This window comes from Protopterus annectens, chromosome 7.part1 (assembly GCF_019279795.1).
Source record: "Protopterus annectens isolate FY-2018-M chromosome 7.part1, PAN1.0, whole genome shotgun sequence".
Taxonomy (NCBI): Eukaryota; Metazoa; Chordata; order Ceratodontiformes; family Protopteridae; genus Protopterus; species Protopterus annectens.
The window spans coordinates 528,444,765-528,460,565 of NC_056740.1; the positions used below are offsets into that span (position 1 = coordinate 528,444,765).

A 15,801-nucleotide genomic window follows, 5' to 3' on the forward strand; every position below is an offset into this window, starting at 1 on the left:
CATATGTTTTGTCTTTTAGTAATGAGATTTCCACTACTTCTTTCTAAACACAAAGTGACCCTTAAAATCAAGGCTTTGATCCTAGAAGCATCAAAAGCCTAAAAACTAAGGGACAAGATGTTACAAAAATATTCAGCAACACCACCATCCTCCTCGTTTTTATTCTTTTCTCAGCAAACCAGGATTTGGTGACGAGCAGGTTGTTCTGCGCTGAAGAAAGTGTCAGGTCTGTGAGTCACATGTAATACACTAAACAGTGCATCATCATAAAACCACACACAAGAGGATGACTGCTTCATGTCAGATTTTGTGGTTTTAAGTTTTGAATAATATACAATAGGAAAATGTTATTGTAAACATAGCAACTTAATGTTTACCTTTAAAGAACTAATTTGTAAAATGTGTATATTCTATTGAGCAATCTAGTAATGAACGTTTACAGTAACAATAAAATAGTGCTGGATTAGGAACAGAGTTTGTTAGCCTGTTGTATGCATGATGTTTGTGTGTGTGTTGTACAAATTCTGCAGTGCTTTGTGCTTTGCTCAGCTTTTTCAGTAAAACGCAAACCACTCAAGTCTCTCTTTAATGCCATCCATCCTAGCGCTTTTTTTAAGTTCATCCAAGCTTTCTGACTACTTTTTTTCTTTCACCATGTTTTCTAAGTCATTGCTGTAAGTGTTGTGTTTTAGAACATTTTAAATACTGGAGTAGACTGCTGAGACAAAGTTAGAAGTGCTCCTTTTATCTGGTGTATCCAGTAGGTTAAGGTTCGAATCGAACTGAAAATCTGCTCAACAGGCAGTGGAGTTTCATTCAACGTCTGGGCATTAGGGCAGGAGGTTAACTTTGAAAAGGTAACCTTTCAGTTTCGGACTGGGACAGTTGTAACTGTGAATGGCAAATACGAATATGATAACACTGAAGTACTTAAAAATCATGAAAGACAAAAAATGTTTGCCATCATTTGTGAGCAACCAAACCAACATTAAAAAGAGATCATGTGGGTAACACTAACCTGAAAAAATCATCTTTTCAACATTCAGCTCCATTAACCATTATTAAACACAAGCAATCCAGCGTCACACTCACAACTCCTTAGGCGCCTCTAGTTTCCTCCTCTTCAAACACAAAACACCTATCCCATAATGTACTGCTGATCACAAGACTAAAATATTAAAGGAGAACACACAACAATTTAGATGCTTTGCGTTATAAAGCATCAGTCATTGGCTTTGTCACTCATTGAGTAACACGAGTGTTTTAACTTCGCTGGCACATTAATACAAAACAAATGTTTAAACAACTCCTTCAGTCCTTTTACAGACCTGCAATAATACGAAAGGAATGCCCCCTCATTTGCAGATCTCAACTGCAGCTCTGCAATATAATTTAACAAAATGGCTGAGAGGTTTGAAACAATGTCCATTTTTTTATTCTTACCTGTAGGAGCAAGAGAAGGAAGGCAAGCCACCGACCTGCCGGAGAGCAATGTTCTTATCCTACTGATTCATGAATCCTGAATCCTGCTGTGTATATATTGTTCCTGTCCCTCCTGACGATTTCTCCTGCATCTGGGTCTCTGGGGTCTAGGATGAGAATGGGTCCTGCAGTTTCAGACAGCAGACGCTGGGCAGACTGGTCCAGTACTCAGTTTGGACTCTGGCTTCATAAATTAAACTTGCACTGTCTGCAGCTCTTGTGACTTGCTCCTTCTTGGCAGCCAGTGGCAGAGGCAGAATGCAGATGGACGTTTAAATATTTAAGTTAGTTAACTTTACTTAAATTACTGAAAATTAAAAGAAAACTGTCTGGCTGCCTGGCTCAGATTTACAGCTCCTGCCCGACTGCTCAACTTGCTATGTATGTTTTGCTGCTGCAAATAAAGGTTACTCCAATCAAAATGAATTGTATAGTATCAGTCAAGAAACTTAGAGTCTGTGAACGAACATATGTTAAAAAAAAACTTTACAAGCAGTCCGAGACCTACTCCTCTCCAACACAACAGGCTGTCAGTCTTCCTTATGATGCAAATGTCATCGTGCATGCCCTGCATGTGATGACGTCAGTGGCAACTTAAAAAAAGCATGAATTAAAGGGGCCACTTGGGAATTCATGGCACCCCATCATTTGGACCTCAAAACCGGTAAATACCATGGAGTTCGGTATGATTGAGAGGTATGACGTCAGGTCGTCAGTGGTATAAAATCAGGCAGCCGACGCCATTACATCAGTCGTTCTTGCCAAGGAGTCTGAAGCAGAAGCAGTTCGCACAACTGCCGGTCGACTGCTACCGGAGTTTAATTTCCGAAGTGAAGTTGAAGTCTTCTAAAGCTAAGTACCCCGTTGGGGATCCTTTTTTCTTGCTCTAACCAGTGTCAGAAAAAGTTAACAATTGTCTCGCCTGTGGAAAGCAAATACCAGACAGAGACTTCCATTCTTACTGCGTCGCCTGTTTAGGCCCAGACCACGACGTACCTCGCTGTCGCTTTTGTGCTTTGTTTAATGCAAGAATTATACGTCATCGGGCCCTTATAAGTAGCTAAATATTTTCGCTCTCGATCTCCGTATTCCGAAATGGCTTCAGTAAGCCATCCTACTACCGATCTTCTGAAAAAACGTAAGGATAAAGACAGAGACAGACCGCACAGGTCCAAAACTGCCGACAACGTTTCCGTTAAGCTAGTCGCCAGTTCGCTGGTACTCAGTGAGGCACTTTCGCAGCCCCTGATGCCCGCTTCTGTAGATTTGTAGGCCGCTACCAAGACCCGTTCGGAGTCCGGAATGCCGCGAGACTCTTCTTTGACTAAGGATCCTGTGAATGTCTCTACCTTGGATGGGTCCAGAGCCGCTGAGCAGGCACCGGCTTCCGAGGAAGTTCTTCATCACTACCGATACTCGACACAGGCCAACTACTTCTCTCGCGTCTTCAGTTCTTTCTAAAACTACCGAGTTTCTAAGGCCCAGGGTATGAACTACGCCTAAAAAACCAATGACCCAAGCTCAGGCACCTGCTTCCATGCCTCAATCTCAAATGCTTAAAATGAGGGAAGACCTTATCATGCTTATTAGTGGAAGTCAGCCTACTCCTTCCAAAAGAAGAAAAAGACTTGTCCCCAGCAGTTTTATCTGACCAGGAGTCCGATGACTCTGAGGTTTCTGAATATGAAGATATGCAACCCTTATTTGCTTATGAGGATTCAGATGCAGAGGAATCCATTCCTTCTGCCTCTCCTCCAGACGAATTTTCATTTGGTGAAACCCTACATACTTTAAGGGAACATTTCCAGTGGGAATGTCAGGACTACCCTCAGTCCAAAAAGAGACTCAGGGAATTCTTAGATTTGCCATTCCTTTAGCCATTCCTCGTCTTGGATGTTGTGGATGATGTCTTTATGGAATCCAGTTTAACTCCTGACACCCTTCCTCCTAGGAAACCTGACAGGTGTTACTGAGTCCCTGACTCACAAATTTCTGTTCAGAAATGCTACTGCTGACCCAGAGGTCATCTCCCAAGGACCTAAAGGAATAAAAGCAACCAAAGCTAAAAATCTCACCCCCTCAGACAGGGATTCCCATGCTTTAGACAGATGGGGTAAAAAAGTATACACCTCTGCAACTCTTGCCATTAGAGCACTAAATTGTCAGTTCCACATGCTGAAATACCAGCAACATACCATGGAACTCCTCAAACAAAACATATCTACCTTTCCTGCTTGTTCAGAAAATAAAGAATTACAGGAGCTTATGCATTTTGCAAACCAAATCACTAAACACACCTTGCAATGTGGCTTTGATGCCCTAGAAGCATCTTGCAGGGCAGCAGTCGCAGGTTCTGTACTTAGAAGGCATGCTTGACTTAAGGAACAGACCTTGCCAGACCATGTCAAATCAAAACTATTGGACGCACCATTGCACAAAGACAATTTGTTAGGCACCAAGGCGGAAGAGGTCTTAAAAAAGATGGAAGAAAAAGCAAAATCTATGCAGACAGTTAAAGACTTCTTGCAGGTCCAGCCTCCGAGGTTCAGTAGGCATTGCCCCTCCAAGCACTGGTCCTTTCCGGCCCCCTCTAGGCGAGCTCTGACAAGACTTAGGGGAAGCAGACTCCCCAGACAGCAGTCGCAGAGAATGTAGAGAGCTAAGCAATGGAGTTCCTCCACTTCAAAAATAGGGAATGCTAAGCCACCTCCTTATGGAAAGAACTCACAATGACTTTACACCTCAGCTACTTACCTCTGCCCACCTGCTTGTGCCCCTAGGAGGAAAACTCTCCTCCCATGTAAAAAACTGGGCCTCTGTTACCAACGACTGATGGGTCCTCAACATAGTGTCCCAGGGATACAAATTTTATTTCCACACTCTGCCAACCCCAAAAGGGTTCCCAGATCTTCCTCCAAACCAGTGGGCAGAGGCCAAACAACAAGTACAGTCCCTGCTCTCCATGAGGTCAATACAGCCTGTTCCTGCAGACCAGATAGGCCATGGTTTCTATTCCAGGCTTTTCCTGGTACCCAGAAAAGAGGGCACCTGGTGCCCTTTCCTCGATCTATCAATTCTAAACACCTTCCTGGTGATACCAAAATTTGAAATGCTTACCTTCCAGCAGCTTCTCCGTATGCTTTCCAAGGATGCTTGGTTAGCCACCCTAGATCTAAAAGAGGCTTATCTACACATCCCAATCGGGGATTCTTGCAGGAAATATCTACGTTTCAGGGCAGGATCTATGCACTTTCAGTTCTCTGCACTTCCCTTTGGCTTATCCACTGCTCCCAGAGTTTTCACAAAATGCCTGGCTCCAGCCATTGCTTTTTGCAGACAAAGGAATATCCAAATTTACCCCTACTTGGACCGACTGCCTGATTCAGGCAGACAGTCAAGAAAAGCTGTTACAGCACCTGACCTTTGTAAAGGACCTACTGACCTTCCTGGGGTGTACTATAAATGAAAAGAAATCCAAACTAGTCCCAACTCAAAAAATTGTATTCCTGGGAGCAAGCCTGGATACAGCATCCCAGATGGCATTCCTTACTCCAGAAAAACAAGCCTACCTGACAGGCTACTTCTCTCAAGCCACCAGAACCCAGTTATTCTCAAGGAAAATCCTGCAAGCTCTAGGGCATCCTGCATTCTACTCATTCCATATGAGGAAACTACAATGGTACATAAAAAGCCTTTGGTGTCAACACTCACTGGACCTGGAAACTATCATACCTTTGATACCCTGTCTAAGGAAATATTTTTCTTGGTGTGCAACAGCATGCAACCACAACAAGGGTTTTCTATTCTCACAACCCCATGCCGCCCAGACCCTAACCACAGACACATCAGATTATGCCTGGGGTGCACCCCTGGACGGCAGGTACATTCAGGGCCATTGGAGCCCAAGTCAAATACATCTGCATATCAGTCAAAAAGAGATGCTAGCTGTTCAGCATGCTCTGACAGCTTTCAGACCCCTACTCATCCTGGGGCCTCTACTGATCAAAACAGACAACACCACAGTGATGCGGTATATCAACAAGCAGGGAGGAACTTACTCTTATCCTCTCTGCAGGCTAGCCATGAACCTTTGGCGCACAGCTTCAGCCATGCAAATTCACTTGCTAGCACAATTACTGCCTGGTTCCCAAAACTCTCTGGCAGACAACTTAAGCAGAAATCTCCTAGACCCACACGAATGGCAGCTAGACCACAGCACCTTCAACCTTGTAACCCAGAAATGGGGCACCCCGAAGCTGGACCTCTTTGCCTCCCAAAACAATCACTAGCTCAACAAATTCTGTACCAGGGAACCTCACAGCAACGCCTGGAAAGTGGATGTTCTAACCTTCCAATGGGTCAACCTCTCGATCTATGCATTTCCACCTCTACCACTAATTTCAGGGGTACTGCTCAAAATAAGGAAGGAAAAATCAAGGGCAATCTTGATTGCCCCAGACTGGCTGTGGCAGCACTGGTACCCACTGCTGCGCAGCCTGTCACCCTTGCCACCATGGCACCTACCCCAGATACCAACTCTCCTGACTCAGAAGAATGGAGAATTCATGCATTCACTACTACAGACCCTGAACCTGGTAGCATGGCTTATTCTCTGACCTCTCCTCCAGTTGCCAGCCTAAGCAAACAAGTCCTGGATGTTATACGTGAGGCCAGACGCCCCAGCACTAGAAAATCCTATGCTGACAAGTGGAAAAGGTATGCACCTGGATCCAGGCTAAAGGAGCTGAAACAGCACAGCCCTCCCTACCTCTCAACCTGGATTACCTAGCAGATCTGCTACACAGGGGCCTATCCTTCTCTTCTATTAAATTCATGCGTCTGCCATCTCTGCTCATTACAGCACAAAGCCACCTCTTTTTTCTCACCCTCTCATCAAATAGTTCCTAAGAAGGGCTAATAATTTAAGGCCACCCAGAAGAGCTCCTACCCCAGCTTGGGACCTTAACTTTGTGTTGGAAAAGCTCACACTACTCCCCTTTGAGCCTGTAGCTTCAGCAGAGTTGAAATGCCTCTCTTGGAAAGCAGCCTTGCTTCTGGCCATCACTTCAGCTAGAAGAGTTTCAGAGCTACAAGCACTAATGGCTGTAGAGCCCTTCATCATTTTCCATGCTGACAGGGTCTCCCTCAGGACTAACCCAACTTTCATGCCTAAAGTGGTGTCCAGTGTGGCTCTCAACCAATCAATTCTTTTTCCCTAACCCATAAAACAAGGGGGAAAGGATTCTGCATTCTGTAGATGTGCACAGACAGCTTAAATTCTACCTGGATAGGACTAAATCTTTTAGAAAAGCTAACCAATTGCTAGTCAGCTTTGCAGCAGGGGCAGAGGGCAAGGCCATATCCAAACAAACAGTCTCTAAATGGATAGCACACTACATCCATTTCTGCTACAAACAACACAGAAAACCTCCCCCTAAGGGGGTCAGGATGCATTCCACCAGGGCAACCTCCACCTCTGCAGCTTTTATCAGAGGGATCCCTACCAGGGACATCCTGGAGGCTGCAACATGGACTTCTGTTCATACCTTCACCAAGCATTACCACCTGCCTATCTTCTCCAGATCCAGGGCACGCTTTGCAACTGCAGTCTTGCAAGGCATCCTAGCCAGCCCCCAGTCTTCTTGACTGCCTCCACCCTTTTCTTCAGCATTGGGAATCAACCCAAGTGTGATGACTGCAACAGTGAAACACGAAGAACTTAGTAAAGTTGTGTACACTTACCATAAATGTAGATGTTCGAGTGTATTCACTGTTGCAGTCCTGGTTTCCCACCCTCCATCCCCTTTGTCTCTCTCTCTCTTCCTCACTCCTTACAGGAATTTTTTGGCATTTACTTTCTACTGGTGGTGGTCTTCCACCATAACCTAGCTCCCTGTTTGGGGGCTTCAGACATTTGGGGCAAGAAAAACTGATGTAATGGCGTTGGCTGCCTGATTTTATACCACTGACAACCTGATGTCAGTCCTGGAGCGACAGCAACCGACGCAGAAATACTAAGCCTGTGATATTTTGGGCTGACTGAGGGCTACCCCTGGCAAGATAACCCAAGTGTGATGACTGCAACAGTGAATACACTCGAACATCTACATTTATGGTAAGTGTACACAATTGTAATTTGCCTGTCTCCTGGTTTCCAGTGTGCGTGCAAGTACGCGCACGTGTGTGTGTGTCTTTTACATGGCTGTGGTACAGGATTTGAGTCCCTCAGCTTTCATTTGCCTTCTCTGTGACCTTGAGCAAGTCACTTAACCAGATATAGCTCCTGAGTCACCTTTGAAAAGGCACTGTGGTCCATTGGGCTTACATAGTTAACTGGGTATTACTACATGCTTGTGTCCATGCATAGGCTTGTCATTTCACTCATAGGTTCATACATAAGCATTAGGCTAGCTGCCTTTGCATGACATTTTAAGCCTGGACAATTTCCCTTCAAAGGTGAGAATCAAATCCTGTCCCTTGTGTCTGTGAGGTAAACACCTTAACAATTATGCCAACCCCAAGTCCTGCTTACTGAGTATTGTGTGAAGAGTCTGAGAGCACGTAGGCCATTATTTCCAAGATTAGTATGGACAGTGCTTGCACTGCAGTAGTGTCATTGTACGTGATGAACATTGAGGCTTATGAAGTCCTGCACAAACTGGTCTATGGCCTCTGTCCTGTTGGGAAACAGTTGCTTAAGTGTATGGGGAATAAGGAGAAGCAACTTTACGTCACGTTTCCTGTGGAGCTGATCATCAAAGATACCATACTGGAATCACTCAAACTTTGTTGCTCTGGTCTCCACAGGTGCTCTTTGCATCCAGATGAGTGGAGTAAACCCTCCCTAGATCAGTTATCATTGAGCTAACAACACTACTTTTCTACCTTTATTGCCAGATAAGCAGACTAAAGCCTTGGGTGTGGTTGGTAAGAGAGAGAGAGAGTATTCCTCTGCCACATTGGAACTTAGAACCTTCAGCTGATCTCCCCATTTGCCCAAATTCCAATTCTCCTTAGTGGAGCAAGCACTGAAGAAGCTTTCTCTGTCCCCAAGTCATGGTGCAAGGAGGAAGCAGTTAAGAACTATTTAGGTTTTCAAGGTGAGGTGCTGCGTTTCTCCACTGTGACTTTGATTGAGCTAATACTTTAACTTGGGTATATATGCATCTGCAGGAGGACATAGCCAAGACTTTCCTACCAAATGGAGGAGTTAAGAAATTACATTCTCTATGTCCTGTACAAGGGGAGTCTGTCATTACCCAATGGATAATCTTCTGAAGATAAAACTGCCCCTTTCCATCATCCCTCCTGCACCTCTTGCAGATTTGGCCAGCTCTAAAAGAGGAAGGAAAGCCCCACCCCCCCGCCCCCACAGACTAAGAAAGACACTGACCCATCACACATTTCAGATGGTCAGGTGTTGGAAAAGTCACTTAAGAATATCAAGATGATGACCCCACTTTCCTAGCAGTTGTGGTCCGGACTATATATATTCCGGGGATCCCCAGGCTGGATGTGTGCTTAAGTTTGCTTTGGAGTACCGAGACATCATAGATGACAGGTGTGCACTGAACGTGGTCAGAATTGGCCATATATTAGAGCTGACCCAATCCAACAACTTGGTCTTTCTCTACTTATCAGGCTATTAGCATGCCAGGTATTCCATTCATCTGTTGTGTCATGTTATAATTTACAGTTATGCCTGCTGAGTTTATCCTTTCTGTAGACTGTAGCATTTTCCTATTGTGCTTTACATTTGTGAAATGATCTATTTCATATTTGTTTTTCGCTCTGTTAACCTTTAGCATGTGCCAGTGTATTCCTACTGTGTTAGACCTTCTGAAATGATGTATCTAAATCCTTTGCTCCCTTTGAATATTATTGCACTATTATTTTGAGCTTTTCTCCCCGGGCCTCCGCTGAAAATGGACATGTATCCAGTCGGACTATCCCGGTCAACAAATGTAAATTAAAATAAATAAATGTTAGGCTACCCCAAAAAGAGCAGTACCAAGATACCAAGCTGCTTTCCCCATAGGTTTTGGGATTGGAACAGACTCTTCTACTTACAAAGCTATAGAGGCTATTTCACCATTTGAACTAGGCCAGGGGTTCCACTCCCACCTTATTCTGGTTCCAAAGGGGATGGGTGACCTTTATCCCGTCCTGGTCTTCAGCAACAGCACATGCGGTATGTCAGGTTTCAGTCATTATTTTGTGCTCATATTCAGCATCTAGCTTCCTGATGGCACCCTTACACTGTTTGCTAATTTGCTTAAGTGTGTTGCTAAGGTGGGTAAAATGAAACTTCTTATAAGAATTAAGTTATTTCTTTCCCTTGTTAAATAATTTATTTATACCAGTATTCCATCATAGGGGCTTGTTTTTAAATATCTTCTATTTGGTGCAGACCGTGAATGCCTTATCAGTACAGTTATTTAAATAGGAGTAAAAGTCAGAGGCGTAGGTGGTGACTTTAGTGATGAGGTCCAACGGAGGAGGATTACAACAGAATTTATTTAAATCATCAAGTAATTGAAGAAGGTTAGCTTTTGAGAAGTCTGTAACACTGATGTATTTACAGAGGAAATATCACCAGTTTTAATGAAAAGGTCACTGATTTATGATCTGATTTAATGAAGGAAGATGAAACACATGGAGGTTCAAGAAAAGGGCATATCTGTGAGGACAGGAACTGTTTGTACAAGGGAGTTAGCATTTAAAATGCCAAAGATGCAATGAACATGCCTGCCTTTGGTGGTATTGATCAGAAAGTTTTTTGACAGATTAATCTCCCAATGTAAAGACGCTGGTATTAATGACATAGAATGTGTTGTATAGCAAGCTATGAAGCTTTAATCTTTTTAGGGTGGTTTGGATATCTAAGACTTCAAACATGGGGGAGTGGGGCCGTGAAATCAGTTGTGAAGTGATGATATCCTTAACAACACTTATACTATCCTAAAATTGGCAGTTGGTCTCAAGGCATGTATATTAAACCCAGGAGCAGAGGGAGTGTTTTCAGTGCTTTGAAACGTTCTCTAACTACATGTCTGTGACCTTGTTCAAGGTGCAGGAGGGCCTCAAGTTCAGGCATTTTTGTTTTAAGACTCCCAATATTAAGCAGAGCAACATATGAGGGCAGCAAAGGCTTTAACCAGAATGTTAAAGGTATGGCAGGAGAGAGTACACACCATCCCTGGAAAATCAGGAAGGCTTGTCAGCCATCTTATCTCAAGCTGATATACTAGGTCAACCTTAGAAAGACAGAAGGTTTATAGCCAGTTATTAAGACCAGTTGTCTTGTCTGTGAATGTCCGCATCATTGTAGGTGATGGTAAAATACCACTCAAGGGAATATCCCTCATATCCTTCATGGGCTGCGTAATTAAATGAACTTTTATGGAGACAGGCTTACATGGTCTTAATACACTCAGCTTTGTGGGGAAGGGATTACAGGTTCCTAGGAAAGTTTATTAATTTGGAATGTAAAAAAACATCAGCCATGTGTAGTGTTCCATGAGTAGCTGACATACAAATGTAACATAAAAGACCAGTTAGAATCCCTAGTATTTTACTTGGTAATGAAAATGGACAAAATATCCTTACTTGTCAGTAGATTTTATATTCACCAGCACCAAAGTCCACCAGTATTAACTGTGTCATTTTTGTAGTAAGTTGTTTCTTTCTCAAGTCAACATGGGTACATTGGCAGTTGAAAAAATGACAGCCCCCCCCCCCCCCGTTTGGAAGTTTAGCATTGTTTTCTGCAGGGCGATGTATGCTTCAGGCTGTTTTGATGAATATTTAAATCCTGCTATTAAGTAGTAATACAGTATGTAGCGTTAGGACAGCTACAGTTTGTTTCACCACCATGGTGTGTAGTTGAGCTTATAACCATATTTTCGAAAGGTTTCCAAAAGAAGTAGCTACTAGTCGCCAGTCTGCACTCCTCATTCTAACTGCAGCAGCACTGTACCACCATCAATGAATAAGGAATTAAAAAAAAATGCAATATGGTCATTTGGTGTATGAAGCACAAAAACTAACCACACTGATGTGCTGCTGTTCATTAAATTGCTTTAAACTGACAACATAGTGATTACTTTTATGTGGCTGTGAAATTAGTTGTTCTTGTATGTACAAGTCATAATAATTATGTTCCTGCTTTATGACTGGTTTGTGTTGCAGACTGTGGTGAGGTTTGAGTCCCTTTTTGGTAATGTTACTTTTTTTCTTTTTTTTAAGGTATCAAGGACCAGACCGATGACAAAGTCTCCCAGTCCTATTGGCCCAACAGATGGCAAGGTTCTTCCTCTTAACGTACAAGTTGTCACACAGCACATGCAGTCTGTGAAGCAATCACCAAAGACTCCCCAGAATGTCCCAGCCAGCCCAGTGGGAGATCGATCAGCTAGGCCTCGGTATCCTCAGATTCTGCCTAAACCAGCTACTAGCAGTACTCTTACCATTCGGTCACCTACTACTGTTCTGTTTACCAGTAGTCCGATTAAAACTGTTGTACCACCACAACATGTTAACTCCTTAAACATGGTCAAAATTGCTCTTGCACCTAGCAACAATGGTGGAACTTTGAAGCCTGCATCAACAGCAAATAACAGCTCAGGACCAACAGAAGAGCCAAGAACTGGACCTCAAATTAAAAATGGATCTGTTATCTCATTACAGTCTCCACCATTAAAAATAGATAGTGTTGTAACCAGACCTTCCATTGAGATCAAAGCAGACCCCGAAGGTGCATCACAAGAAAATACCAGACCATGTCAGGATAGTCCAGGCTTTGCTAAAGTTGCAGAGGGTAGCAATGAGTTGTCCTCTGGTCATAAATGTGCAGATGAAAGTGTTGCAGACCTCAAGGCAGTAAGTGAAGGCATTATGAATGTAAATGGAACAGCGAGCTACAGTGATCAAAGGTCTGAAGGAAAAACAAGTTGCACATCCAAGTCTAATGATAATGCAGTAGGTCCAGAAAATGTATCTCTTTCTGTTGTGGGCACTTACCAAGGAACTGCTTCCCTTTCCCTCTCTAATCAAAGTTTTTATAGCATCAGTTCTGCATCTCATGGTGATACTGCTATCACGGACAACAGATCAAGTTCAAGAAGTCCACGAAAGCGTTCAACAACTTCATTTCGGGAGTCCCAGGTGCCAGCTGCAAAAAAGACATTCTTGTCAACTAGCAGTGCAGAAACCCAAAAGGTTGCCAGCAGTACTGTTAAGAAAACTCAGCAGGGATTGGTTGCTACAAAAATTGATGGTGTGTCTACATCCATTTCTAATCGGGTGACTGGCCGGCATAATTCAGCTGTTGCCACTTGCATCATATCGAACTCTCCTTCAGACATTCACCTGATTGTGTCCGATAGTATTCAGTCCATTGCAAAGATGATGCCTGCTTCCACTCCAGAAACAAATGTCAAACAAGAAGGCGGTGCCTTTGGTATGCAAGTGCAGCTGAGCTCAGGTACCACATCTAGCGAAAATCAGTTTCATCTTGTTCCATCAATCTCACAACCACCCACTGCTGACAACGATCATGCACAGGATTTTGATATCAGCAATGCTGGAGGGATGTCTGATGCCGAGTTGCAGAAATCTTTGTGGGACTCAGTAGCATTTGAAGACATGCAACAGCAAGATTATAGCTCGCAATCACATGTCCAAAAACAACTTCAGTTGGTTAACTTAGATCAGTTACAGGTCTTAAATCATGTACAGACACCAGATCAAATATCTCTGCAGCCTGACCTGACAAAGTATGATCATACTGACCCACAGCCTAGTGAGAACTACCTGATATTTGATGATGATCTCACACAGGATAGTATTGTCGAGGAACTAGTGTTGATGGAGGAGCAAATGTCCATGAACAATTCCCAGTCACGTGGAAGCTGTTCTGGACTGTCACTTCCAAATCCGTCAGCAGTAGGCACTATAGTGTCTCAGCAGATCAGTGGGCAGTTTTTCCACTCTGTGCAGAGCAGTGGCACTCCAGTTCATACTCCTACTCCAACCCCCACTTCAACTCCAACGCCCACACCGACCCCCACATCAGAGATGATGTCTGGCTCTCAGAGTTTGTCTAGAGAAAGTCCTTGTTCAAGAATGGCTCAAACCACACCAATCGATAGTGCTTTAGGCAGCAGCAGACACACACCAGTCGGCACTCCTCATTCTAACTGCAGCAGCAGTGTACCCCCAAGTCCTGTTGAATGCCGAAACCCTTTTGCCTTTACCCCTATAAGTTCCAGTATAGCCTACCATGATGCTAGCATAGTCTCCAGTAGCCCTGTCAAACCAATGCAGAGGCCTATGGCTACTCACCCAGATAAAACCAAATTAGAATGGATGAACAGTGGGTATACTAGTGTAGCTGGTTCTTCATCTGCAAATCATAGTGTTGGCATTCTTCCAAGCTATCAGGAGTTGGTTGAGGATCATTTTAGAAAACCGCATGCTTTTATTGTGCCAGGTCAGTCTTACCAGTCGCAGTCAAGGCATCATGATACCCATTTTGGCCGTTCGACTCCTGCTTCACCTGTGCAACACCAGGTATCCACTGTGGCTAACACTAATAAACAAGAAGGTTTTGCTGTCCCTGCACCTCTTGATAACAAAGGGGCAAGTTCATCAGTGAACAGTAGTTTCAGATGCCGAAGTGTGAGCCCTGCTGTCCGTCAACGTAACCTCAGCGGAAATACTGCGTATCCTGTTTCCATCATACCAAGGGCAAACGTAACACCTGTTGTATCACAAGTGACACCTGAACATCTTACTGTATTTCCCACAGTCCATTCAGGTAGCAATGCCAGCAATTTGGCTCAGAGAAGCCAGTCAGTTCCTTTGACTGTTATGATGCAGACAGTTTTACCTCCCATTCAGAAACAGACAAACACTAAGAAGATCACAAATGTATTGTTAAACAAACTTGATCCTGATAATGATGATACAGTAAGAGGTTTGGGGATAAATAACATGCCGTCCAATTACACAGCTAGGATGAATCTCACACAGATACTGGAAGCATCCCCGTCCTTTTCTAGTGCCAGTCAACAAACGGTGCTCAATCCTGGTGCTGCAGTTTTTGAATTCCAGAAGGGAAGCTACCTCATGAAAAACAGCAGTGATCAGATGGGTTTCCCTTCCGGAGATAACCAAGCACAACTAGAAACTGGAGAGCAGCAGTTGGATTTCAGCAACACTGTAAAAGACTTATTGGTCAAAGATGGCCTTGAATCGAGCCAGCAATTAGTGAATCAGGTTGCATCAGAGCTGAGTAATGCTGCATCTGATTTCTCTAGTGAAATAAGGCTGTCTTCTGAGCTCTCAGGCAGCATTAATGATTTAAATACATTGGATACAAATCTGCTGTTTGATCCAAGTCGACAGCACGGACAAGATGATGATGCAACACTGGATGATCTAAAGATTGATCCGCTGTTCCAGCAAATCTGCAGTGACTCTATGAACACAATGTCCTCTTCAGCTTTTGAATGGCTTGAAAGCAAGGACCATCCTGCAGTTGAAATGTTGGGTTAATGTTTTTAAGTGTCATCGTACCTGTGTAAAACACTGTATCTAATACAACCATCTTGCATTTGACCTAATAGAAGTGCCTGCCTTCACAGAAACATTTGCTCTGAATTGATGGCATTCTTGAAAGGTTTGCTGCATGCTCAGTTTCCCCATAAAATGAATCAAATCAGTTTAGTTGTGCACCCTGATATTTTTCTAATTTAGTAGGGCATTTCATTGAAGATACTAGAAATTAGATTTAATGTGCTAGGGTATTGGTGGTCTAGATTCTAAGATTTTAATGTAAAATACAAAAGCACAATTAGTTTGTTGTAGAGTTATCCTGAAATAACTACACACCCTGGAGTTGCTGTTTGTTTTTGAAACCCAGGAAACACAAATTCAGTATTCAACACTTTGAGCTTTTCTGTAATATGGGTAACAAGTATTTCCCCAATAATGTCATTATTTTTAACCATTTAATGTCTAGTGAATCTTGTCTTCGTCTAATGCATTGTTGGTGCCAGGTCAGAGGCATCCTGGTACAACATTTTGAGCTTTAAAATATAAATTTTACTGAATATTTAGCACTTGTGGCTAGAAATGGCTTCACACCTTATGGCACTGAAAGTTTTTTTTTTTTTTTTTTTTTTAATATATGAACCTAATAAGCCATATGTATATGTTGCATCTGGGTGCAGATGCCCACATGATGCTGGTTTTGTGTTCATGATTGTTTTTGCAGACTGACTGTGATACATAAAGCAAAGCTGGAATTCAGAT

General features: G+C 43.2%; 1 protein-coding gene across 1 annotated transcript in view; it reads left to right on the forward strand.

The window, feature by feature from the left end:
• The window catches only part of RFX7 (regulatory factor X7), a 1,464,252-nt gene extending 1,448,959 nt beyond the window's left edge, over positions 1-15,293 (forward strand). Inside the window, exon 10 of the mRNA XM_044078963.1 lies at positions 11,731-15,293. Coding sequence (XP_043934898.1) covers positions 11,731-15,042 — 3,312 coding nt within the window. The 3' untranslated portion in view covers positions 15,043-15,293. The remainder of the gene's footprint in view (positions 1-11,730) is intronic.
• The last annotated feature ends 508 nt before the right edge of the window (positions 15,294-15,801 follow it).